At 41.7% G+C, this 26,794-nt stretch overlaps 1 protein-coding gene across 1 annotated transcript in view; it reads left to right on the forward strand.

The window, feature by feature from the left end:
* LOC124607503 (AP-2 complex subunit mu) overlaps positions 1-26,794 on the forward strand; it is a 50,655-nt gene that overhangs the window by 755 nt on the left and 23,106 nt on the right. The window contains exons 2-5 of the mRNA XM_047139889.1: positions 3,441-3,634; positions 13,388-13,550; positions 13,879-14,097; positions 26,450-26,720. Coding sequence (XP_046995845.1) covers positions 3,458-3,634; positions 13,388-13,550; positions 13,879-14,097; positions 26,450-26,720 — 830 coding nt within the window. The 5' untranslated portion in view covers positions 3,441-3,457. The remainder of the gene's footprint in view (positions 1-3,440; positions 3,635-13,387; positions 13,551-13,878; positions 14,098-26,449; positions 26,721-26,794) is intronic.

The following is a 26,794-nucleotide window of genomic DNA, read 5'->3' on the forward strand; positions in this document are numbered from 1 at the left end:
TATAATACTGCCACGCAGTGTATTTCTTCACTTCTTTTAGATGACGAATTTCATCATCTTTTGGCCCAAGTGTGTGAACTTTGTCTCTGCCCTAAGCATCTTATCACCCATTCTTATTCAAGTAGTATGCTTAACACATTCACTGTAGACAAGTAATCTGTTGATTCCTACTATCAAATATTTTGCATCAAACACTGAATCATTCCTATTAAAATTAATATTAAAGTCTGTAAATGAAGCAGCTTAAATGAACTGATTTGGCAAAGTGTCTTTGTTAATGCAGTAAAAAGCACATAGTGTAAGAAAAAGAATGAGGAAAAGAATTACTGTATGGAAATGAATACACAGAAATTACAGTGTAAATGAATAGAAATTGAATATGGGTACCCTATATCTTTCAGTAGGTAAGATTGTGCTTCACTGAAGAATGAATGACTAACTACCAGGAAAAAGCTGTGGAGTCTCTGTAACAATCATTATTCTTCCAGATTTCTTCTATGGTGCCTATGGAATGTTGATGCCAGTAATGTACGATTGTGGCTCATTAATACACTTCTCTCCAATCCTCTAGGTACATATCCCGCACCAGACATATAGCACTTAAAAAGAATATTACAAATTTACAAACACATATGAACATTTAAAGCTGAATAAAAAGTAACTCAGTATGCACAAATACACAACAGAGCCTTGTAATTATTTGCGGAGTCCTAACTGATACTGTGTGGTGGCTGATGGTCTGACAATAACAGTTTGCCTAAGCAATAGCTCAGTTTGATGAGCTATTGTATAAAACACATTTTATCAATAGTTTTCCTTGTTGGAGTGTGTATGCTTAAATTGTACCAGAAGTGTTTTCCTTAATAGCAGCTAAGGTCTTAAATGTATCTTTTTAAATGTAATAACTGTTACAATTTGACATACTAAAACCTATTTTATTAGGCTGAAAAAATACTCGTAATTGAAAAACTTTTCTAATAAATAAAATGATTGTATGGCCGCATAATGCAGTTGTTTGTTTGATGCCACTACAATGACTTGGGCATTGATGAAGATGAGATGAAATGATTAAGACATCGTAACTAACCGGTCCCCAAGTGATGAAAATCTCCAACCTAACTGTGAATTGAACCTATGATCTGGACACAGCAACACTAACTGCTAGGCCATGAACTGTGGCTAAAGAATTTCTGGCCAAGAATTGGCTCCAGGAGGCAAAATGCATTGTACCACTGATTCACTAAACACTTCACCTCTTGGTTGTAAATACTGGTCAACAATTCTGTCACATAATTTTTAAACTTTTTGATTGAGTTTTCCTGGGATACCAATATAATTTTTAGTATTTATCAGTAAACTACATATAGAACAAAGTTAGACACTTTGCCATTTCTGCTGTTCTCGTCTGTTCCCTTTTTGCTGGCACATTGGCCCCCATATTGCTCATAGTTTCCTGATTTAATATTGTGAAAGTTTACAGGGTTTCACAGTAGTCATTAACAGAAAAACAACTTGCAACCCTTTGATTTAAAATCACACTTTTTGTAACTTGAGAGAAAGAGGCAATATATTAAATACACAGACCTCCTGAAAGAACATGATTAAGTTTTAAAAAACAAAAAACAATTTGATGGGTTACTTTTGATAAAATTCCTATTAACATAGTAATAGTATTAAAAAATTTCATACATTTAAGGCATTGTCATAGGCTTAGTCCATATAAAATATACATCTTTTGCTGCTTTCTATATCCTTCAGGGAGTGGTGCAGTAAGGCTTGTGTAATGGGAAGTGCTAAAAAACTGAACAAATAACAAAATTGTTAAATCTTATTAACATTATGAAAGGGACTTGGGCAACTTTAAGGAAGTTGTTAATCCAGATGTAGATAGATTGGATTTCTCTTTGCTATATATCTACGGGGTCGGCAGAAGCATCCGATCCAACGCGTCGGCTTTGACCCGTGACGTAAGGGTGTTGTCGTGTGTGACGTCATGACGGCGCGGAGTTTGGTTTGAGTGTCTCCAGTTCTGTTTTATCTTATTTTATTTACTTTTCTGATCTGTTCATTCTATTTTTTTTTTTAATTTAAAAACACTTATTACTTATTTTAATTATCTGTTTCCTCGAATTTCTGTTTTAGTTTATTATATTTATCTTTCTGATCTGTTCGTTCTATCCCGTGAGATTTTTTTTTTTTAAGACAAAAAACACTAATCAGCTACTGAAGCATCTTTATCTTCTATGGGTTGCAGGGGTTACGACCCCTGGGGAGGTGGGTGGGTATTCATGCATGGCTGTCTTCACTTACACATTGTAGCTACGCAAGGCGTCTAAATTTGTTTATATTTAGTTTGCCCCCCACCCAAAACACCCCATTTCCCACGCTTGTCCCGTTAGTGTCATTAGGCTTCTTGTGGAAAGTGTGTGTGTGTGTGTGTGTGTGTTTTTGTTTCCGCCATATTTGTGACGTCATGGGTCAAAGCAGACGGGTGGGATCGGACGCTTCTGTATTTCCTATCTACGTTATGTTGGCTGTGAAAGTGAGGACAGTAAAGATTTAATCTGTGCTTTGTTAAATGAAGCAGTTCATCACGTGAGTGAATGTGCCGGATGTCTTGTGTGTGATATCACTGATTAAATGGCAGTGGATGGGAGCTTCCTGTGATACGTTATCCCCGTGCTGATTAAGGTGCTACGTTATGTAGCAAGTTATACTGAAACTGTAAGAAGTTTTCTCTTCATTTCTGATTACAATTTTTGTGGGCTTGGTATTTCCTTCTTCTTTGCCAGCATAGGGATGCATACATGTCATATTAGTGTTTATGATGATTTATATTGCTAAAACTGTTCATTAAATTTGTGTGTGTTTCTACAATGTAGAAGTTGGTCTGATTAGTTAAATGTGTAATTTGTTTGTCACATTTAACTGATGGTTTTCTCTGATTTTCTTGAGGTTTTACCTAAAGGTATTGTATGCATAGAAAGTGTTTACAGAAGTGGAGAGTAATTTCATAGCTGGATTTAGACTTATAATGTGGTTTACCCCAGTTTACATTGTTTGTGATTAATTTACTCACTTCTATTTCATTCGCCTTTTTCTATGTCCAAGTCTTCAGGGGTTATGATGGAAATATAATAAGTCAGTAATTTATGCTATATATTTCCTCCAGATAAACGGTGTAAAATATTAATACATTGTACTCATGATGTGAAACATTTGTTTAATGATATGTTTAATGACATTAGTAGTGGCAATGCTGCTAGCAATAAAATTTCTTAAAATATATTTTAGTGAATGGTGTGTCTCTGTCCTCCAAATGAATTTTCGGATAGTTCCAAGGAGGGGACATTCCACTATGCGTACACATTTGTGTCCACATTCCTTCTACAATAACTTAATTTACGCTGTACTTCATGAAAAAATGTTTCTTTTTGCAGGTACCTCTGCCCACAAGATGATCGGTGGGCTATTTGTATATAACCATAAAGGTGAAGTACTGATCTCCAGAGTGTATAGAGATGATATTGGACGAAATGCTGTTGATGCTTTCCGCGTCAATGTTATACATGCCAGGCAGCAAGTCAGATCACCAGTAACTAATATAGCAAGAACATCTTTCTTTCACATTAAGGTATTGCTTCAAAAAAGTGCCTGTCCACCGTGGGTGTTTTTTTTTTTTTTAAGGGTATCTAAAATGATATTAAATTATATGTGTGCTCTAACGATTGAAAAACCTAACTTGTTTCCATGATTGCTGTTAGCTGGCACAAATACAGAGAATAAAATGAATAGTGCAATCTGTTTGTTGACATAGTGAAATGTAAGAGATGCATATTGCAGTGAAAAATGCCACTGTTTCATCATTGGATATTGTGACATGTCAGATTCTATCTCATTCCCAAAAATCATTAAAAATATGGTTATGAAAGGACAAGGAAATAATGCAAGTCTATCATAGTAATGGTACTGACATTGTACAAATTTTCATACAATAAGGGTCAGCTTAGATCTGCAGGATAACTTCATGTAGTCAGGTAGTTATTTCATTCAGCTGGATTAAATGAAGTACTTTGCCATCATGTAATTCAGTTTTGCGTGATTATAACCAGTGGAAATTCATAAGAAATAGGTTAATATGGAGCCTGCACCATAATTTTTAACAATTTGGAAATGGCAATGAGCTGAAGTCATGTACTTCAGTTTCTGATGATCCCCAACACTGAAACAACGGATTAAAACCTCCATGAAATGTGCAATATGGTATTAGACAATAGGTAATTATAGCTGTGTGAAATAGCTGATGCCATAGCTTCTTAAAGCAAGTGTGTTTCACATGAAGAATTAACTATTAAGACCTCATGCACAATTATTGTTGTTCATTGAACACTGACCGAAAGCGAGAAGAAATTTCTCAGCAGTATATGGGCCATTTATAAAGGATCAAACAGATGTTGCAAGCATTTTTGTTATTATCCATGAGACCTGTGCCCACCGCCTTGTGCCTGAAATTAAATAGTAGTCAAACCAGGGGATGGAAACAGCCCTGAACCAAAGCTACTGAAACTTGAAAATTCCTTGCAGATTGTGTGCCAGGCCAAGACTTGAACTCAAGACCTTTGCATTTCAAAGGCAAATGGTGTACAGACTGAGCTATCCAAGCACAAATAATGACCTGTCCTCACAACTTTACTTCTGCTAGTACCTCATCCCTTGTTTTCCAATCTTCACAGTTTTAATCTTACAGAAAGTTTCATATCAACACCCACTCCGCTGCAGGCTGAAAATTTCATTCTAGATTAAATTTGTTTCATCTACTTCAAAGTTGGGCCAGTGATCTGATCTCTAGAATAATCCCTCTTACATTAGAAATGGAAAAAAAACTGCATTCCAAAAAGAATCATCTTTCTTAAGGCTGTTATACCTTGACCTTCGGCAATCAAAAATTATCAGTGGCACAACTAAGGTATTTGAAGTACCAATAAATGTGCATACTATTCACCACATTTGGCAATCTTGAGTTTCATTCATTCCCAAAGCTGGAAAAATTGTGTGTTGGAGGTTTACTACAAAACAGAAAAAACGACAGTTTACATTCCTTAAAGAGTAAAACATTAGACAAGAGACAGAGGTAGTTCTAAACTGAGCACTAGCAACAAAAGGCATGAGAAGGAATCAACAAGAGAGAAAGGGAAACTTCATAAAACATGTCATGAACAAAGGGAAAAGTGAAGTGATGAGACTGACTGAGAAATGGCGAGCAAGTGAAAATGGGAGATAACGCGAGCATTTTCTTTACTGTTTGATATTGGAAAAACAAACCATGCATGTTAATTTTTGGGAAACCACTATGAGGGTGACGGGTGGAAGTGTTTCACAATCTTCTTAAAACAGCATTTCTGCGCAGAGTGCAGGGTAGCTTGTTCCAGATGGTAGACAGCAGTAGCATAGTAGTAGTAGTTTACGAATGTTTTTTTGTTATAAATGTAGGGTGCTAGATATGTGAACCCTAGGACAGTTTTTTTAATCTCTGATGCAAGTTGCTGAGATGCTTGTGCACTGAGCAGCAGATCAGGTAAACGTGGCATGCAATAGTCACGGTTGGTTCTAAGTGTTTAGTGTTCTCAGTATTCGTGACAAGTTGGATTACATCACAGCGGTGCGGGTTAGAACAACAATTGATTGTGCAAGTTCATGTTTCAGATTATGTGGAAATACATTTCAAAACTGTTGAGGGCATAGCGGCAAGTGGAAGTCTTCCTGCATGTGGCAAATTTTCTGCCCCATTGAGATGCTAGTACAAAGTTAGACCCAAGCTCTTCACTGTATTTTGGTAAGGTATTGGAATATGACTGAGAAGGATAAAAGGCTGTTGTTTGCAGAATTCAGAACTTATTGACTTTTGATAGGATACTAAAATTACTTGGGACTTTGCATTTAGTTTACATCCTAGGTTTTGCACTCCTCTCCCTCTCACCACTGAAGACATATCGTTCATGTTGATGGTAGTATTAATGACTTCAGGTGTAGCACTTGGGTAGGCCTAACAATATTTGTAAGATAGATCAAATAAGATCAACAAAATACGAAAACAGTAGTGGGTGCAGGACTGACTGCTGTGGTACTCCTGAGAGGACATGTTTCCAGGACAACTTTTTATTCCCACAGACAACATATTGCTGTCTGTTTTCCAAATTATTTTTAAATCATTTTAGTGTACCATCTAAAAAATTTAAGTCACATTTTTCTGAGCAGTATGTCAAAGCTGATGGCATCAAATGCTTTGCTGAAGTCTAGTATTGTCAATGTAGCTTGCGGTCATCCATGGCATAATGCAGTGTTAATGTTATGATGTTTATGTAAACCAGACTGGTATTTGTCCTAATATTGAACTTGGGTCAGTATTCATTAATTTAGCCATGAACAACAAAGTCCGGTGCTTTGGATACAGTGTAAGATGTTGATTGAATGATAATCACAAGGTGATTATGAGGTTTTGTTATTAGGGATAGGTTGGAGTACACTTCTTTTCCATGTCTTGAGATATGCTCCTTTCACAAGAGAGGAATACAGGTAGTAAAGTATCTGTGTCATTCTTGATCACAGTTGTGCTGGTTGCCATTTCTTATCGCATTAGAAGAGATTCTCATTTTTGTGTATATTGTAATGCAAGTTAGGTGGAAAGTGTCATAGTTATGTAGTCTGAGGTTTCTTGTGCGCAGTGGTTCTTTGCCGCAAGATGGTTGACTGGTCCTGGGAAAAATTCAATCAGCTGAGACCAGAAAAACAGTTTCTAGTTTTACCTTACTGGCATTCCAAGCTACAGATTACCCTCGAAGTAGTTCCCATCCGCTCATACACGCTGGTCCCAGTGCTTCCGTCACTGGTCAGACATTTTCTGGAAGTCCTGTTCTTTGAGGGTGTTTATCACCACCAGCGATGCTTCTTGAATCCTCTCTAGAGTGTCGAGCTGACGGCCTTTCAACTTGAGTTTCAGTTTTGGTAATAGCATGAAGTTGCAAGGTGCCAAATCTGGTGACTACAGTGGGTGCGGTACAACCTTTGTTGTTTTTTGCCAAAAAGGTCCTGGTGAGCAAGGACGTGTGACAGGGCGCGTTGTCGTGATGCAGCAACCAGTTCCCTTGATGCCAAAGTTCGGGACATCATTGCCACACGTTTTCATGGAGCTGTCGCAAAAGACCGCAGTAGGGGAATTCACTGTTTGGTTGGGTGGGACGAATTCTTTGTGCACAATTCCCTTGGTATCGAAGAAAACGATGATCATGCTCTTCACCTGTCTCACTTTTTTGGGTCTTGGATAGCCCGGGCCCTTCCACTGGGACAATTGTTGCTTTGTCTCTGGGTCATAACTGCAAATCCAGCCCTCATCACCAGTGACAACCTGCGACTAGAAGGTTGGATCGTCAGATGCTGTCTGACGAAGGTCCGTGCATACTTACACGCTGTGCCTTCTGCTCGCCACACACCAGACACCAAGTATTACGGAAGTCACTGGGGACACACATGTCCTCCCAGCTGAATGCCACTCTGTACTCTGACTCATCAGATATGCAGCTCTCACCACCTAGCGGTGCAAAGATCGACTACTACTACTACTTTCCAGTTGGCAGCACCACCCCTGAAAATTTTGGATTCCACCTCGTTGTGCACAGTATTCTTGTTCATCATTGGACAAAAGTCAGTTGTCGTCTGAGGAGAAAGATTTTTTCTTACATGGAATTGTATGTATAGGACCATGTTCATCAAAGAGAGCTACGAGGCTATCAGTAAGCTCATGAATTTCGTCATCAGTTGTGGAGACTCTAATTATGAGGGGATCAAAAAGTTTCTAGCCTAACAAATAAAGAATGATAGAAATTTCAGAAGACGAATATATTTGTCAATATAATACCTATGTACATTAATAAACTTGTGGGCATACTCAGATAACTTCTGTAAACCATTCAAAGAAAAGGTCTTAGATTGCAAGTCCAACCAAGCGTTCACAGCATCAGTCACTGCATCATCGTCAGTTCGTCATCCTTTGAGGTCTTTTTTTAGGTTTGGGAAAAGAAAAGTCTGGTGGAGCCAAACCTGGAGAATATGGCGGATGACATAACAATTCTAACTCGGTCATGCAGAGTTTACAGTGTTGTGAGGGCTTCATGTGGCAGTGCATTCTCCTGATGCGAAAGAAGTCTGTGCACCAATTTTCTGCACCTTTTTTTTTTTTTTTTTTTTTTTTTTTTTTTTTTTTTTTTTTTTTTTTCTTTCAAATGGCACAGGAGTGTGCAGGAGTGTGATGCATTGATATTTATTCCCTTTCGCAAGTAAACCACCATAATTACCCTTTCTTCATCCCAGAAGACCAATCCCATCACCTTAGCTGCTGATTTTTGCACCTGGAATTTTTTTGGGGTAGGTGATGGATTTTTCCATTGTTGTGACTGTTGTTTTGTCTCGGGATCAAAGTAGTGAATCCACATTTCGTCCAGTGTAGCATAACTTGCAAGAAAGCCATGTTCATCTGTTTCAAATTGGTGGATGATTTCTTGACAACACTGCACACGCTCCTGTCCCTGATCTGCATTCAAGTCTTTTGGGACCCACCAAGATGAAACTTCCTGCATTCCAAAATATACACAACAATGTCATAAGTACACCCGTGGGAGATTCCAAATGTGGTTTCAATGTGCTGCAACATTGTTAGACAATCCTGCAAAATCATAGCATAAATTGCAGTCACTGTTTCATCAGTGGCAATGGTGATAGGCCTTCTGCTCCTTGGCGCACCTTCCACACTCATTCTTCCACATTTGAAGTCGGACGCTCGGTTTTTTACTGTTGCACGTGACAGAGCACTGTCCTCAAGTATATTCCACATGTCCTACTCAATTTCCTTGGACATCATTCCTTTCAAATGAGGATATTCAATCACAGTATGGTTCTCGATTCTCTCAATATTCGCGATTTTGCTTACCCTAAGGTATACGATGCATCGTAGCTGCCAAATTAATGAAGCTGGAGCCGCGAAATTTGACTTTCATACTCACTAACGGTCACTAGAAAAGTAGATGGTGGTGTTTGTGCGATACATTAACTGTAACTATCTCGGGCTAGAAACTTTTCAACTACCTCTCGTATTTGATGCCAGTGGGCTCCTGGGCATTCAGCAGTTAGCGAAACAATCAATATGTTTAATATTCCTACAAATTTTGTGATGTGATTTGAGCTTTGCAGGATGTGAGGAGTAGAACAGGTATATTATGTCACATGTAGAGCCCTGGAGCCGAGATTTGACCTTTATCTTGTGTCATTCTGCTTACCTATAGTTTTCTCACTAAGTTTTGAAGCGTCTTCAAGTCTCGTGTCTTTGACCTGAAATCATATATTGAGAACTGTCAGGTGGGGGAGATTCAGAAGATGAGAACTGGACAAAAAATTTGTTTTAAAGGTGGTTCATTCCAATATATTTGCACTGTATTAAAGTTGCTCAGTTCCAGTTGCACAATTCACAATCCAGTGTACACATGTAAATGGAAGTGCATATTCCATATTGTAATTCCATAATGAAGGAAAATTACCATACTACTAAGCAACATCACAGATTTTGGCGGGCCTGAACTTTTAATGTCAATTATTTCATAAGATACTTTCAGGTAACTTTCGAAAAGTTGGCAATGCCTGCTTTTGAGTGAGTGGTAACAATACGGGGTGTTTCAAAAAGATTTTACTACTTTAAAAATTCATATAAATTTATTGATAGAAGAAACAGAGCTAGGTTTAGTGTTATTTTGTAGGGAAACACACAAAGGTTTTATGTCTTAAACTAAAGATGTTGTATGTGGCTTCTGTTGGTTATCCTGTACACATCCCATTGGTAGTCAATTTCTTCCCAAACTTGCTCAGTGGCAGCATAAATTCTTGCTCCAGTTTCAGGTAGAGAAGCCGACATAGGTGGTACAAACTTGATAGCCTTGATGAATCCCCATAAAAAAATATGGTGTCTGGTCCAGGGAACGTGGGGGCCATGCAGTTGGTGCATCATGGCCAGTCCATTGACCTGGAAAGCGGTAATTGAGAAAATCCTAGATGTCAGCCAGATAGTGGGGTTGTGCACCATCTTGCATGAAGTAAACATTTTGTTCTTGGTCATCCACATCGATCTGTGGCATCAAAACTTGTAACATATCCAGGTACACCATTCCATTGATGGTTCTCGTGCAAAAAAAGGAGCTGTGCACTTTGTTCTTGCTCAGTGCACAAAAAAAGTTCAGTTTAGGGCTTTCAAAAACATGTTGCAATGTTTGCTGTGGATTTTCGCTGCCTCAAATCAAACAGTTGTGTTTGTTAACCTTACCATGTAAGTGAAAAGTCGACTCATCAGAAAAGATGATTTTGTTCAAGAAATATTGATCCTCATGTAATTGATTTAACATATCCGCACAGAAATCCTTGTGAGCAATTTTATCAGTGTCTTTTTATTGCTTGTACGGTCGTCAATCTGTACGGTTTCAAATGCAAACGGTTTCTTAACACATGCCAAACAGACGTATCTGAGATTTGCAGTTCGTGAGATGCACGTCGTGCTGATTTCATAGGTCTGTTGATAAAATTCTCACTTGCTCAACGGCATAGTCAAGATGTGCTTGGACGACGTGATGATTTCCCATGTCTTACCAAGCATACTGTTTCTCCAGATATTTATGCCACTCATAAATTGTGGGGCTACTAGGAGGATCTTTAGCGTACATGGTGTGGAAATTATGATGAACTGTTGTCGCCGACTTCGAATCTTCAAACCAAAGAGTACTGCTAGCACACTCGGGTCCAGTGAAGGCAGCCATCTTTAATGGAACTGCCGCTAGCGTTCGTTACGGTGCGATTCGGCGCTAGCAAACTACACGAGACAAAACTTGATGTATTTTCCTGCAATATTACAATCACCTCTCCCGGTACTTTGAATTAATTTATATGAATTTTCAAAGTTGTAAAGTCCTTTTTGAAACACCCTGTATTTTTGCTGTTATATGATGTTTTTGTAACTTCAGGTATCTGTATCTTTTGATTACCAATGTTTTCTGTAAAGCTAATTGAATCATACTCATGAACGTAAACAGCTGAGCTACAAATTCGAGATTTTGACAAAAAACCAATTTTAATTATTCCTGTAGATGTGATATATCACATGAACACTGCACTAGACAGTGAAAAGGTTAAAAATTTTAGCTGTTCTTGGGAACAGAAAACATAGCAGGTGAATTCAATTCCAACTCGTTATGTCTCAGTAGCTACTTTGTCTTTTTTGTTGCCATTACATCTCTGAGTGTGATTGCACTGTGTAGTGTAGGGGTTGTAATGGGAGAATGCTCAGGTCTGTATTCATGTCTCCCATTATGACGTGTTCGTATTGTCGCTGTAGAGAATATAATTCCGGCTGAGTGGAAGTCATTGAGCTGATTTTTGGGGGCTTATAGGCAACTCACATAAAGTGCTTAAAACACTGTAGTCTTACTTCATTGACCATAAATTATGCCTGTCTTACTTTGCCAGGGCTCAATTCTCTCTAAGCTTTTGTTTGAGATCAAATAGTATGTGTGTCTTGCTTAGTATCAGTCCTAAGAAACATATGTAGTGGGAGATACAGTTACTGGTGATATGTGTGGTTTTAGCAAAGTTTGACACAGGATTGCATAACAGTGTGTAGTTGCTGGAGGAAAGACTGAGTTCTTTGTAATGTACTGACAAAGACTGCATGTTACAGTGGGCTATTTACAGCTAACTAACACATGCTTCAGGGCAGCCTGCAATAAGCTGTTAGGCAAGTTTGCTTCTACATGTGGCAAAGGAGACTTACCCACACTCCTGTGAAGTTGCATAGCTCAGTGATGGTTAGAATTTCGTACTCTTGGGGTGCTTCTGAGTTACGGTCGCTGAAGAAGAGATAGCAGATATAAGAAGGTTGTCCATTGTGAGGACGGTATGGTTGAGGTAATGGTGATTGTGAAACAATTAACACTTAGTCTTCAAACATAAAATATAATTAATATGTTGTACAGTTCAGAGGGGAAAGAAAAAAGTGAGGTACTTAGCAGGGATAATGATGCCAGCAGAGAAAAGTAAATATAATAACTAAAAGACTAGCATAGGTAGCTCCAATTCAATTAGAAATTACTGTAATGAGACAGGTTCTAATTTTTCTGATTAGTGGTTAAGAGATAATTGAAAAGGTGTAAGAAATGTAAACAAGGTAAAGAACACAGTGCTGCAGCTGCTGCAGCTGCTGCTGCTGCTGCTGCTGCTGCTGCTGCTACCACTACAAGTAAGTAGAGAACTCAAAGGCAAAAGGAAGAATGGAGATGTTGACGGTAACTAATGTTAAGTAATAACTACAGTGAAGGCTATTGTGGTGAGACAGTAGGAAAAGAGGCCAATACAAAAATAATTACAATGTTACTGCAATTGCAGAGTCTAGTTATAGAGACTAGAGGATATTACACTAGTTTGCTTTTCATATTTGGGGACAAAGCAGTAGGGATCGAAACAAGAAAACAGTGTCCATTAAAGATGGGCACACCTTAAGAGCTGTGAGTGCTTGTTCAGTAGAACAGATGTTTTCACAGTAGCGAAGTTTAGCAAAGTGGATAGCTCTTAAGGAACACACTTTAGAGGCCATGTTTACTGAGACATTTTGCTTCTAGTATTGTTTATTTTCAAATGTATACCTTTATGCAATTAACTGATACAGCCTGCATTTTCTACAGCACTTTACCATATTTATCGATATTTTAGAGATTTGTGTTCACCCCGTGGCAAAATGTCAGTTTTCCTTCCTTAAAGCAAAAAATTGATCTTTGACATTCTATATCACTTCTGTTCATTGTTACATTGTCAGAATGCTTCTTTGTTGTGCAAATTAATTCTTTGAAACTGTTAATTTCGTTTACTTAATTATTTAGTATCCATGTAACCACGAGAGGGGAGGGGCTTTTGATGCATCTTTCTCTGGCTGATAAGTCACCTCTCATGCCACTGTTATCTCCTTCCTGCAGGGGTTCAGGGGATTGTGTGATACTTAACCATGTTATTAAGTCCCATTAATCCATATTCAGTCATTCAGGGAATGATTTGCAGTAACTTGAAGTATTCAGACAATAATTAGGAAAATCGCGGAGATTCAAAACATAAGTCAGACAGGTCTGGACTGTGAACAGTCCCTGCCACCCAGCCTCTCTCTCTCTCTCTCTCTCTCTCTCTCTCTCTCTCTCTCTCTCTCTCTCTCTCTCCCCCCCCCCCCCCCCCCCTAGTGTGTTCACATTCACTTGTGTAATATCTGTAGTGAGCCCATAAAGAAATTTTTGTTTAAATTTCCATTTTATTTTGACAGCGAGCAAATATATGGCTTGCCGCAGTAACAAAGCAGAATGTGAATGCTGCCATGGTGTTCGAATTTCTGTTGAAGATAATAGATGTTATGCAGTCGTATTTTGGAAAGATTTCAGAAGAGAATATCAAGAACAACTTTGTGCTCATTTATGAATTACTTGATGGTGAGGACATAAAAACTTGCTTATTTTTTCATACAGTTAACTCTTTGAGGAAATGCAGATATTAAACACGCACAATCATTCGAAAGCATTTTATGGTAGTATCTCTTGGAATTTTATTTCTTTTGTGAAATTGTACATTTGTATTGCTTTAATAATTACTGAACAATTAATTTTTGTACATACAAATATTTCTTATTGTAAAATAAGTTTTCTCATTATTAATGTCAATAGGCATATATTTATTGTTATATGTTGCAAAATGCATATACGTGAAAAATCATTTGACCAAGGGAATTAATTGATAATTTTGCTACAAACTTTTTTGCAGAAATCTTGGACTTTGGTTATCCTCAGAATTCAGACACAGGTGTTCTGAAAACTTTCATAACACAACAGGGAATAAAATCTCAGACTAAGGAAGAACAAGCACAGATAACATCACAAGTTACTGGACAGATCGGATGGCGTCGAGAGGGTATAAAATACAGAAGGAACGAATTGTTCCTAGATGTCCTTGAATATGTTAATCTTCTGATGTCACCACAAGGTGTGTGTAAAATAGAGTACCTAATAGTGGAAAGACTAGCCAAACTGAGAAGATTAAAAAGAAATTATACTTCAGTGGTTTGGACGCAATCTGTTTCTCTTAGAGTTAAAAATGAGTGTCATATCAATTTTCACTTGTAAGTTAGTGGGTGTTGAAGATTCATTTTATAAGCCTTATGCTGTTTTCATATCACTCATTGAATTGAATGTAGTCAGTGCATGGCTTTTTCTCTCTTGACGCTTAAGATATATTCTTCAAGGAAAATACTTTTAGGGGAGGGAACAGAAAGCGTTTTCAAATAGTCACGTTCTTCAGTGGCTGTAAAGAAGGCTCATTTTATCTTCCAAACTGATTGAAAGATATTGCATAAATCTGATAGGTTTTCCTTTCAAATTTTAGAATTGTTTCCACTATGTGATACTTACATATAATATTAATCACATGTTGTAAAGTAAATTGCTAAGAGGTTTCAGATATTTTACTGCATCTTTCTCATTTTGAGTGCTAAACTTACAAATACTATACATTCCAGCTGCTACTTGATTTGGCAAGCCTCTTAGTTATCATTCATTAAGAATGACAAATTGTGTGCATTGGGTTGAAACAAGAAAAACTACTGTTCAGGGAACGCCTATAATTTCTCTTAACTGCTGAGTGAAGTGTGGGGCCCCGAGTTGGCTATTATATACAGGCAAAATCACATGCACGAGGAAAGTAATTAAATAAATGGAGAGTTGAACAGAATGGACATGGTGTTGAGAGGAGGATATAAGATGGACATAAACAAAAGCAAAATGATAATGGAATTTAGTAGAATGAAGTAAACTGATGCTGAGGGAATTAGATTAGGAAATGAAACAATTAAAGTAGTATTAGTTTTGCTATTTGGGCAGCAAAATAACTGATGATAGTGGATGTAGAGAGGATATAAAATGTAGACTGGCAGTGGCAAGAAAAGTGTTTCTGAAGAAGAGAAATTTAACATAGAGTATAGATTTGAGTGTCAGGAAGTCTTCCCTGAAAGTATTTGTATGGAGTGTAGCCATATATGAAAGTGAAACATGGATGACACAGTTTAAACAAGAAGAAAATAGAAGCCTTTGAAATGTGGCGCCACAGAAGAATGCTGAAGATTGGGTGGCTAGATCATGTAACTAATGAGGAAGTACTGAATATAACTGAGGAGCAAAGAAATTTGTACCACAACCTGACTAGAAGAAGGGATTGCTTGGTAGGACATATTCAGAGACAGCAAGGGATCACCAGTTTAGTACTGGAGGAAAGTATGGGGGGAGGGGGGGGGGGGGGTTAAAAATCATAGAGGCAGACCAAGAGATAAATATGGTAAGCAGATTCAGAAGGACATAGGTTGCAGAAGTTACTCAGAGATGAAGAGGCTTTCACAGGATAGAGTAGCTTGGAGAGCTGCATGAAACTGGTCTTTGGACTGTAGATGACAGCAACAGCAACAACAGATCTGTCATTACTGTTTCTTTTTTTTTTTTTTTTGTTTTTTTTTTTTTTTTTGCAACTATTTGCTGTCTTGTATCTTCACTCCGCACTCTCTCTTACCGTTACCCAAGAAGTGACCTCAGAAACCTCATCTCAGCTGCTTCTTTTCTTCGGACCCACCTTTTATGACCATAAATGAGAGCAGGCTTAGCCACCACATTGTGTAGTCTGTTCGCTCTTTCCTTGTAATTCTACAGATTCCTCTTTAAAAAACCTTTTGTGGTGTAATATTTTTGTATATTTCAAACCACGTCTGAATTAGTTTTGGATATTGATTGCTCTGTCCTTAATATTTAAAACAAGTTTACCTGTTTTATTTTTCACTGTTTCTGCTCCTCTTGTGTGTTTCCCTTCCATTGCTGTTACTTTTGTTTCATTTACAGGTACAACTACATAAGTTTTTAAAATGTTATGAAATTTACATTTTATTGTAAAGTATTTCCACTGTATGATAGGAAAACTTGCACACGTACACGTAGTAAACACATCCATCTGGTAATTCTCTCCACATTTTCTTCCTTTGGTAGTAATCTCCATTTGGACTTTGTCATACCTGCAACAGTTCTTATTGTTCTTGAAAGTGGATAAATATTCTCCTTTTCATCTGAAAACTTTCATGGATCACGATAATGAGGTAAAGTTTCTGCAGTTAGCCATCACAAAGTAAACCACATGGCATATCAATTGTCTTCCATTTATATTGGCCATTGTAGATGGGATATGTTCTTTTATCTCATGATATTTTTAAATGTTCGGTATAAAGCCTCTTCCAAATAATGTATATAATCTAGTGTGCTGTACTTCCTGTTGTTGTGCATTCTGAACTACTGTCCAATTAAGTGGAAACAAGAGCGTTTCCAGATACCAAGCTACCCGGGCACATCGCCACGCGGGGTAGTTGTGCGGCCTATGGCGCCTTGCCATGGTTCGCTTGGCCCTCCCCTCGCCCCTCTCTCTCCCGTTGGAGGTTCGAGTCCTGCCTTGGGCATGGGTGTGTGTGTTGTCCTTAGTGTTAGTTAGTTTAGGTTAGATTTAGTAGTGTGTAAGCCTAGGGACCTATGACATCAGCAGTTTTGTCCCATAGAACTTACAAATTTCCAAATTTTTCTGGGCGTATCTCATGACTCAACCTTGCAGTGTTATTTCTGTCAGTACCTCTCTCCTTCCAAATTTCACAGAAGGTTTGCTGCATACCTTGTGGAACTAGAGCTTCTTACAAGGCATACAGGATTACTTATGTGAAGTATGGAAGGTAGGAGACGGCTATTGATGAAAGTAAAGCCACAAAAATGATTCAGTTGGCAGAGCATTTGCTGGCAAAAGGCAAAATTTCTGGGTTTGAGTTTGTACAGTTTTACTCTTTCAGGAAGTTTGAAATTGGTGCACGCTAGGCAGTTGGCACACTAAGATTTCTATGATCTCTATGCAAAATTGTGGAGCAAATAACATATTGTCTGCTTTTGGTAGTCGAGGGTGTATAAGCCCCATGAAAAAGCTGGGAATTCTTTCATTCGGGGAAAATCACAGGAACTTTTTTAGAAGTCCAGGAATTTTTCATGTTTTTAGTTTGCAGTTAAAGTTTAGTAGCTTTGACTGGTAATCTAATGCTGATTTTTACTTCAGCCCACTACTGCAGCAATAAAACATAAACAAGATAATAATGACAAACTTAAACTTAAGTTGTAAAGAAAGTGGGATATTTGCAATAGAGTCCAGTTCATGCACAAGCATCTGCCAACAGCAAAGTGTGTTGGAGGCTTCAGAATGAAGATTGTGCACTACTTCGTAAAAAAACTGCTTTTGATGAGTGTGACATCCCAACCGTGTACATTTCAAAAGGTCTCCACACGTGAACAACATATCACAGCGACCCATCGCATGAGCAGCTGATTACTTTGTAGATTGCGCATGTGTGGGCAGATTGCAGCAGTCAGTCACTGATTGCTGGTTGCCTGGAAATCCCAAGCAAACTGACAGATCTCATGCAATTCAGTCACACAATATGACTGCCTGGCTAATGCAGCTGTGTGTGACATTATGGCTGCAGCTCTTCTCTCTATTCATTAAGCTTGGTTGTGCGGTTTCATTTAGTTCCACCTTGTCCATGTTGAATAAGAAATTTACATTAGGTTTTGAGAAGCGAAGGGGGTAGCCAGAGTTGCCATCAAGAAGTAATACCAAATACACTCCCACATTTTGCAACGATTAGCATTTTGAAGCTTGTGCTGTAAAAGTAGAATTGATAGGAAGTGTATAGTTATGGTCCAATGGGCTCCCTCTTTTGATGTTGAGGTATTTATGAAATAATTGTGTGTTGGTAAAGTTTCTACTTCTAAACTGATTGACATATGTACCCAGGCATGTTGAGGGTACATTTCAGTTTAAATGTTCAGGGTAAATCTGATATAGTTAAATCCAAATCCTTGTCCGACCCCTTAGCTGAATGGTCAGTGTGTGTGACTGCCAGTAGTAGACCCAGGTTTGATCCCCGGCCAGGTCGGAGATTTTCTGTGCTCAGGGCTGGGTGTTGGGTGACCCCACCATCATTTCATTAACAAAATGCAAGTTGCCTAGTGTGGTGTCAATTCAAATTACTTGCAGTTTGGTGGCTGAACTTCCCCAGGTGGGGCTTCCAACCATTAGTGCCATACGATCATTTCATTTTTTCACTCAAATCCCTTGTCATTTCCCCCCCTGCGGGTTCGGGGGTTAGAATAGGCCCGCGGTATTCCTGCCTGTCGTAAGAGGCGACTAAAAGGAGTCTCAAACGTTTTGGCCTTAATGAGATGGTCCCCATTAGGGTTTGACCTCCTTTTTTCCAAATTCCACAGAAGTACGAGCCTTTTGGGGAAGGACACCTTACATGGTGTACCACTGGTCCTAAGTGCACTAAGACCTTGGCACTCAGCATTGCACTGGCGTTGTAACCATACCCACTATTCCTCAAATTGGGCCTCAACGCGTGATGGGTTGTCCAAGTTACGCCCATAGTGCGTCTCCATCTGCACCAGCGATCATGATGGACTTTCCATGGCACCAGAAATCCAGCACGGTAGCCAGCCCGTTGTGGTGGGGTCGTCATGTACCCTCTAGGTTGTAGCCCCCTGACAACACAGGGATCGTACTGCCGATACCTGAGCTGCACCCTCCCCACGTCGGCCAAGGAGTAGATGCCAGTCTCCTTGGGGCATCAGGACTCCCGGCAATGGTCATCCTGCCAGGTGGCCCTTGCTGCGGCTGGGTGGCGCCCGTGGGGAGAGCCCCTGGTCGGAGTGGGTGGTATCGGGGCGGACGTTTCGCAGATGAAACGTCAACATGTATCAGGTCGCTCTGCGGCCGAGTCTTTCAAAAGAAAAGGTACCGTTTCTAGTTCTGGTTCTCCTGCCCTTTCCCCCTTGGCCACTCCATGGGAGGAGGGACAGGCCCGCCGGCTTGGGGCGAAGTACTTCCCCCGCTATTTGGCCTGTTCTCGAACCGATGGGGGGACGTTCGCCACCTCCAAGCCCATGTTCTTTGTTCAGCACATTGAGGACGTCTTCGGGGAAATCGAGGCTCTCAGCAAGATGCGTTCAGGGTCCGTTCTTCTCAAGACCACCTCCGCCACACAGTCGGCGGCACTCCAGGCGTGCGACCGCCTAGGGGACATCCCAGTCTCCATTGTCCCACATCTGGCACTAAATAGGACGCAGGGGGTTATATTTCATCGTGACCTCCTGCTACAATCTGATGAGGAGCTCAGGGCCAACCTGGAGCGCCGAGGCGTTCATTTCGTCCGGCGAGTCCAGCGCGGCCCCAAAGACCGTCGCATCGACACCAGGGCCTTTATCCTTGCCTTCGAGGGGGACGTTCTCCCGGAGAAGGTAAAGGTGATGTGCTACCGGTGTGACGTGCGACCTTACGTCCCGCCTCCTATGCGCTGTTTTAGGTGTTTGCGCTTTGGGCACATGTCATCACGGTGTGAGGCTGAGCCCCTTTGTGGCGATTGTGGACGTCCTCTTCGTGAGGAACATACATGCACCCCACCACCTCGGTGCGTTAATTGTCCTGGCGTCCACTCGCCTAGATCCTCAGACTGCCCCGCCTATCAGAAGGAGAGGAAGATACAAGAAATCAAAACTTTGGATCGGCTCTCTTATTCTGAGGCCCGGAAGAAGTACGACCGCCTCCATCCTGTGTCATTGACCACTTCGTTCGCCTCAGTTGTGTCCACTCCTTCCGCGGTATCCTCACCCCTCTCCTGTCCCCCCTCCGCCTCCTCCGCCTATCAGGGGGCTCTGCCTCCGCCTCCCAAATCCCTCCCTTCCAAATCCTCCTCCCCCATCCCCTCTGCCCCAGGGGCCACCCTTCCTCCTCCTCCTCCTCCTCCTCCTCCTCCCCCACGCCACCTGAGAAGCGATCCTCTTCTCAGGCGTCCATCGGGGCAACGTTCCGGACCCCAGCTTCCGAGGTCCGGCGTTCCAAAACGGACCCCGCGCGTGAGGACCTTCTTCGGGTCCAGCCCACCATCCCTGTGCCTCCTCGGCCTTCAAAGAAGGCCTCCAAGAAGAAGTCTCTATCCCCCTCTCCACCCCGGCGCGTTTCGTCTGACGCTCCATCCGTGACTCGCTGCTCCCGGCCGTCCTCAGTTTCGCCGGGACGCTCTGCTGCCAGGCGCTCCGCCGGCCTTTCGTCGGCAAATGATGCGGCCCCTCCTACACAACCAGAGACAGCGGCCGCGGCTGGCGACGAGTCGAGGGAACCGGATCCGCCTCCCGTCGGTTGTAGCGTTGTTCCCTCGCAACCTGGCCCTCCGCGGCCGTCGAGGTGACCAGCTCTTCCCCCGTCTCGTTCCCCCAACCTTTTGACTAGCGATGACGTTGTTTCATTGGAACATAAGAGGTATTCGATCTCATCGGGAGGAATTACAACTGCTCCTCCGCCTGCACTGTCCGCTCGTCCTTGGTCTCCAGGAAACCAAGTTGCGCCCGACTGACCGTATTGCCTTTACCCACTATACCTCGGAGCGGTATGACCTCACCCCTGTGGACGGTATCCCAGCTCATGGTGGGGTCATGTTGCTCGTTCGGGACGATGTTTATTACCATCCCATCCCATTGACCACCCCACTCCAAGCAATAGCTGTCCGCATTACTCTTTCTGCTTTTACTTTTTCAGTTTGTACCATCTACACTCCACCGTCATCTGCTGTTAGTCGGGCTGACATGATGCACCTGATCGTTCAGCTTCCCCCGCCGTTCTTATTGTTTGGCGACTTCAATGACCATCATCCCCTTTGGGGCTCTCCTGCATCCTGTCCAAGAGGCTCACTCTTGGCGGATGTCTTCAACCATCTCCATCTTGTCTGCCTCAATACCGGCGCCCCGACTTTCCTCTCGGACTCTACTCATACCTACTCCCACTTGGACCTCTCGATCTGTTCTACCACTCTTGCCCGTCGGTTCGAGTGGTATGTCCTTTCGGACACCTATTCGAGCGACCACTTCCCCTGTGTCGTTCGTCTCCTGCACCACACCCCATCCCCACGTCCTTCGAGCTGGAACATACTGAAAGCTGACTGGGGACTTTACTCCTCCCTGGCGACCTTTCCGGACCACGATTTTCCCAGTTGTCACAGTCAGGTCGAATACCTCACGGCTGTTATAATCATTGCTGCCGAACGTTCCATTCCTCGTACTACTTCTTCTTCACGTCGCGTTTCCGTCCCCTGGTGGAACGAGGCTTGTAGGGATGCTATCCGTGCTCGACGACGTGCTTTACGCACCTTTCGCCGCCATCCTACGTTGGCGAATTGTATTGAATACAAACGACTCCGAGCGCAATGCCGTAGAGTCATCAAAGACAGCAAAAAAGCTTGTTGGGCCTCTTTCACCAGCTCCTTTAACAGTTTTACTCCCTCTTCTGTCGTATGGGGTAGCCTGCGCCGGCTGTCGGGCATTAAGGCCCACTCCTCAGTACCTGGCCTGACCTCAGGTAATAAGGTCCTTGTTGATCCTGTGGCTGTCTCCAACGCCTTTGGCCGCTTTTTCGCGGAGGTTTCAAGCTCCGCCCATTACCATCCTGCCTTCCTTCCCAGGAAAGAGGCTCGGCGACCTTCCTTCCACTCGCTGAATCTGGAAACTTATAATGCCCCCTTTACTATGCGGGAACTCGAACGTGCTCTTGCACTGTCCCGGTCCTCTGCTCCGGGGCCAGATGCCATTCACGTTCAGATGTTGGCACACCTTTCTCCGGCGGGCAAAAGCTTCCTTCTTCGTACCTACAACCGCGTGTGGACCGAAGGTCACGTCCCCATGCGTTGGCGTGATGCCGTTGTTGTTCCTATACCCAAACCCGGGAAGGATAGACACCTTCCTTCTAGTTACCGCCCCATTTCTCTTACAAGCTGTGTCTGTAAGGTGATGGAGCGCATGGTTAATGCTCGGTTAGTCTGGATTCTTGAATCTCGACGACTACTTACTAATGTCCAATGCGGCTTTCGTCGCCGCCGCTCCGCTGTTGACCACCTTGTGACCTTGTCGACATTCATCATGAACAACTTTTTGCGAAGGCGCCAAACGGTAGCCGTGTTCTTCGACTTGGAGAAGGCTTATGATACCTGTTGGAGAGGAGGTATCCTCCGCACTATGCACAGGTGGGGCCTACGCGGTCGCCTGCCCCTTTTTATCGATTCCTTTTTAACGGATCGAAAGTTTAGGGTACGTGTGGGTTCCGTATTGTCAGACATCTTCCTCCAGGAGAACGGAGTGCCTCAGGGCTCCGTCTTAAGTGTAGCCCTTTCTGCCATCACGATCAATCCAATTATGGATTGCATTCCACCTAATGTCTCGGGCTCTCTCTTCGTCGATGACTTCGCGATCTACTGCAGTGCCCAGAGAACATGCCTCCTAGAGCACTGCCTTCAGCGTTGTCTAGACAGCCTCTACTCATGGAGCGTGGCAAATGGCTTCTGGTTCTCTGAAGAGAAGACGGTTTGTATCAACTTTTGGCGATATAAAGCATTCCTTCCGCCATCCTTACATCTCGGTCCCGTTGTTCTCCCATTCGTGGACACAACTAAGTTTCTAGGGCTCACGTTGGACAGGAAACTGTGTTGGTCTCCACATGTCTCTTATTTGGCGGCCCGTTGTACACGTTCCCTTAATGTCCTCAGAGTTCTTAGCGGTTCATCTTGGGGAGCGGATCGCACTGTCCTGCTTCGCTTGTATCGGTCCATAGCCCGATCGAAGCTGGATTATGGGAGCTTCGTCTACTCGTCCGCTCGGCCATCCCTCTTACGCCGGCTCAACTCCATCCACCATCGGGGGATACGTCTTGCGACCGGAGCCTTCTACACTAGTCCTGTCGAGAGTCTTTATGCTGAAGCTGCCGAGTTACCATTGACCTACCGGCGCGACGTACTGCTGTATGGTATGCCTGCCGGCTGTTGTCTATGCCCGACCACCCCTCTTACGAGTCCTTCTTCGCTGATTCTCTCGACCGTCAGTACGGGTTGTATGTGTCTGCCCTGCTGCCCCCGGAGTTCGCTTCCGTCGCCTGCTTCGACAATTGGATTTTGCCCTCCCTACCACCTTCAGAGAGGGTGAGAGCCCGACACGACCTTGGCTCCAGGCTCCGGTCCCTATTTATCTCGACCTCAGCTCACTGCCGAAGGAGGGTACTCCGGCTGCAGTGTATTGCTCACGGTTTGTCGAACTTCGTGCTCGACTTGCCGGTCACACCTTTATTTACACCGATGGCTCCAAAACTGACGACGGTGTCGGCTGTGCCTTTGTCGTCGGGGCCGCCACCTTTAAATACCGGCTCCTCGACCAATGTTCCAGCTTTACGGCCGAGCTTTTTGCTCTCCATCAGGCCGTTCATTATGCCCGCCGCCACCGCCATTCATCGTATGTACTCTGCTCTGACTCACTCAGTGCTCTTCAGAGCCTTGTAGCTCCCTATCCGGTCCATCCCTTGATTCAACGGATACAGCAGTCCCTCCATTCTTTCGCTGATAATGGTGGTTCTGTCAGCTTTCTGTGGGTTCCCGGACATATAGGAGTGCCTGGGAATGAGGCTGCGGATGCTGCAGCCAAGGCTGCAGTCCTCCTGCCTCGGCCAGCCTCCCATTGTGTCCCGTCATCTGACGTTCGTGGGGATGTATGTAAGAGGCTTGTGTCGTTGTGGTGGGATGCTTGGTCATCCCTCCAAGGAAACAAGCTCCAGGCAGTTAAACCGCTCCCAACTGCTTGGACAACATCCTCCCGATCATCTTGGCGTGAGGAGGTCCTTCTGACCAGGTTGCGGATTGGGCATTGCCGGTTTAGCCACCGCTACCTGCTCTCCGGTGACCCAGCCCCGCAGTGCCCTTGTGGTCAGGAATTAACAGTGCGCCATGTTTTATTGTCGTGTCCCCCTTTTAGTCAATTTCGTGTTATCCTGTCCCTGCCATCTACTTTACCAGATGTTTTAGCTGATGACGCTCGAGCAGCTGCTCGTATTCTGCGTTTTATAACTTTAACTGGCTTGTCCAAAGACATTTAACCTTTTTACTTATTTTATCCGCATCTTTGTCAGGTCCTTCTGATGTCCCCCCATCCCCTTGAGTTTTAGCAGATTCTGTGTGCTCTAACACCAGTGACTGGGCGCTAATGACCTCAGCAGTTGAGCGCCCTTAAACCCTACCAAAAAAAAAAAAACCTTGTCATTTCATACAATCTTAACTCTCCTCCTTACAGTTTATAACAAGTTGCAGTAATCAGTAGTGCATTGACATCTCTATATACGCATCAAGTAAATTGTGTAAATACTTGCAGTTCAGTTATGACTTGTGAATAAAAAGGAATTGAGGACTAATAAACAGAATACGAATCATATTGGCTCATTGGAAACATATACACAACCCATTCAGTGTTGGTGAAAAATGTAATAAATTCTTTTAAGTAACCTACAGTTTCGAAACAAGTTTAATAAATTATAATTCTCATTTATTATAAATTTATGTTTTGTAAGCATGGGCTTTAGTCACAATGATGTATCTACAAAATTGGCTATTTTGACATACCTACATCGCTGTCTCAATGTTAAAGCTGGGAAATTGTTAAATGAGTGCAAGCAGTTTAAGAACAATTAGGTTTCACAATTATCAACAGCACGGAGTTGATAGCGGCGGTGATAGTGTTTCTATTCAAAAATTTCTTTTGCCCTCATCTCAAAACAGTTTTTATAGATAATTCTAAACCACCAAAGTAATCTTGGGGATACAAAAATCAGCTGCAACTGCTGCTAAACATAGCAATTCAATTTTCATAGCAGACCTTCTTGAGAAAGTGACATTTAAGATACTGTTTGAAATTACTTGGCAAATCACTTATGTGTAGGGCATGAAGACGAGCGACCAATTACAGGCAATATCACATTGTCAAGGCGGGTGACTGATTAGACAATACTCCATTCAGTGGATTTCTGCGATCTGTCACTCACGTTCACAACTCTTTAACAGGTCACAGATAAGGGCTGCAAATGGTTGTCTCAGATGCGTTGTTCTCCAAGTAAATTTCCTTCTACAGAAGACAAATTATGTTACATATGGAATGTGCACTGGTTTTCATAAATTATGGAGCATCCGACTCTTTCAAAACTTAAAGCTTCCAGAATATCAGCTTTTTATGCCTTAATTTAAAATTTTACTGGCACAGTTGTTTTTTATATTTCTTAAAGGGTAACACACAATAAAAGGACTAATATTATATGTGAAAGCTTAGCTTTTCTTGTAGCTGTACTGTATTTTTATTAATTTAAAACATTAACTTTTCCTGTTTATTGGTTAACATTACTTAAGTGATGTTGCTGTTGACTGACTACAGCTTGTCCTATGTTGTGCTGTCTTTGGCTGGCTAGACTATGTGACATGAGCTATGATTGGCTGACAAAACCACCTCACAATTTCAATTTCAGCGTTTCGGAAGCTACCATGCAGAATTTGGTGAAATTTATATTTATACTTTTATAATAATAAAATATGCAGTACACATGTTGCTGCACATCAAAGAACTTTTCAAAACTTTTTTTCCCCCCTGTGTTTAGTTTCCTAAAGTGCCAGAAAGTTATACCCCAGTGTATAAAACCTTGACCATTCAAATGATTGATAACTTCTACAGCTCCAAGGGAAAGTATATTGTCATTGTCATTGTGTTATTTTCACCCAGGGAAAAAATGTGTTTTTGACTGGGAAGTTGGAAAATCCAGCAATTTTTTTTTTTCCTTGATCAGGTATACGCATTGTGGTCGTAACTGAAATTGTACTACCTTAATGTAATCACCTCATTGGTGCAATTGTTCCCTGAAAGTAATATGTAATATTGAGTCCTGCTGCAGTTTCCCTAATACATAGTGAAGTTTCTCAGTCCAAACCCTATGGCACTACCAAATTTTAACACAAAATTTTCTAGAGAGAAACAGTTTTTCAAGACATCTGTCATATTCTCTACATTCATTTCATATGACTAGGCTCATTCTTGCTAGTTAAAAAAAAAATTTAAGCACTTCACCGCAACTTTCTTCTTAGGTTACTTTTCAGTCACGAATAGTGAATAATGCTGATACTAAAAAAAAAAAAAAAAAAAAAAAAAAAAAACTGTGAATGTTAAGTCCACAAATGAAATTGTCAGCTGAATATTTGTTGATTGTGCTCTCACAATAGCTGCCTCCTAAATTTTTAATATTACTGGAATCACAGCTAACAAGATATTAGTGGAAATGTGATTGTGATTGTTAGTAAAACAAAAACCTGATTTGAAGTATTATACAAAACTATATTCATGTAATTAATGTTGATTTTTGTGTGTTAAATTTCTTACAGGTCAAGTACTGTCAGCACATGTTGCTGGTAAAGTAGTCATGAAATCTTACCTCTCGGGTATGCCAGAATGTAAATTTGGGATCAATGATAAGATAGTCATGGAAGCCAAAGGAAAGGGTCTGACTGCAGGTGGTGATGATCCAGCACGTTCAGGGAAGCCTGTAGTTGTCATAGATGATTGTCAGTTTCATCAATGTGTGAAGCTATCAAAATTTGAGACGGAACATTCCATCAGCTTCATTCCACCTGACGGAGAATTTGAGCTGATGAGGTAAAATTGAAGATCAATACACAATATTCATTTATTACAGGTTTATAATGTAGTGGACGCTTCACATAAATATT

The sequence above is a fragment of the Schistocerca americana genome, chromosome 3, assembly GCF_021461395.2.
Source record: "Schistocerca americana isolate TAMUIC-IGC-003095 chromosome 3, iqSchAmer2.1, whole genome shotgun sequence".
Classification (NCBI taxonomy): domain Eukaryota; kingdom Metazoa; phylum Arthropoda; class Insecta; order Orthoptera; family Acrididae; genus Schistocerca; species Schistocerca americana.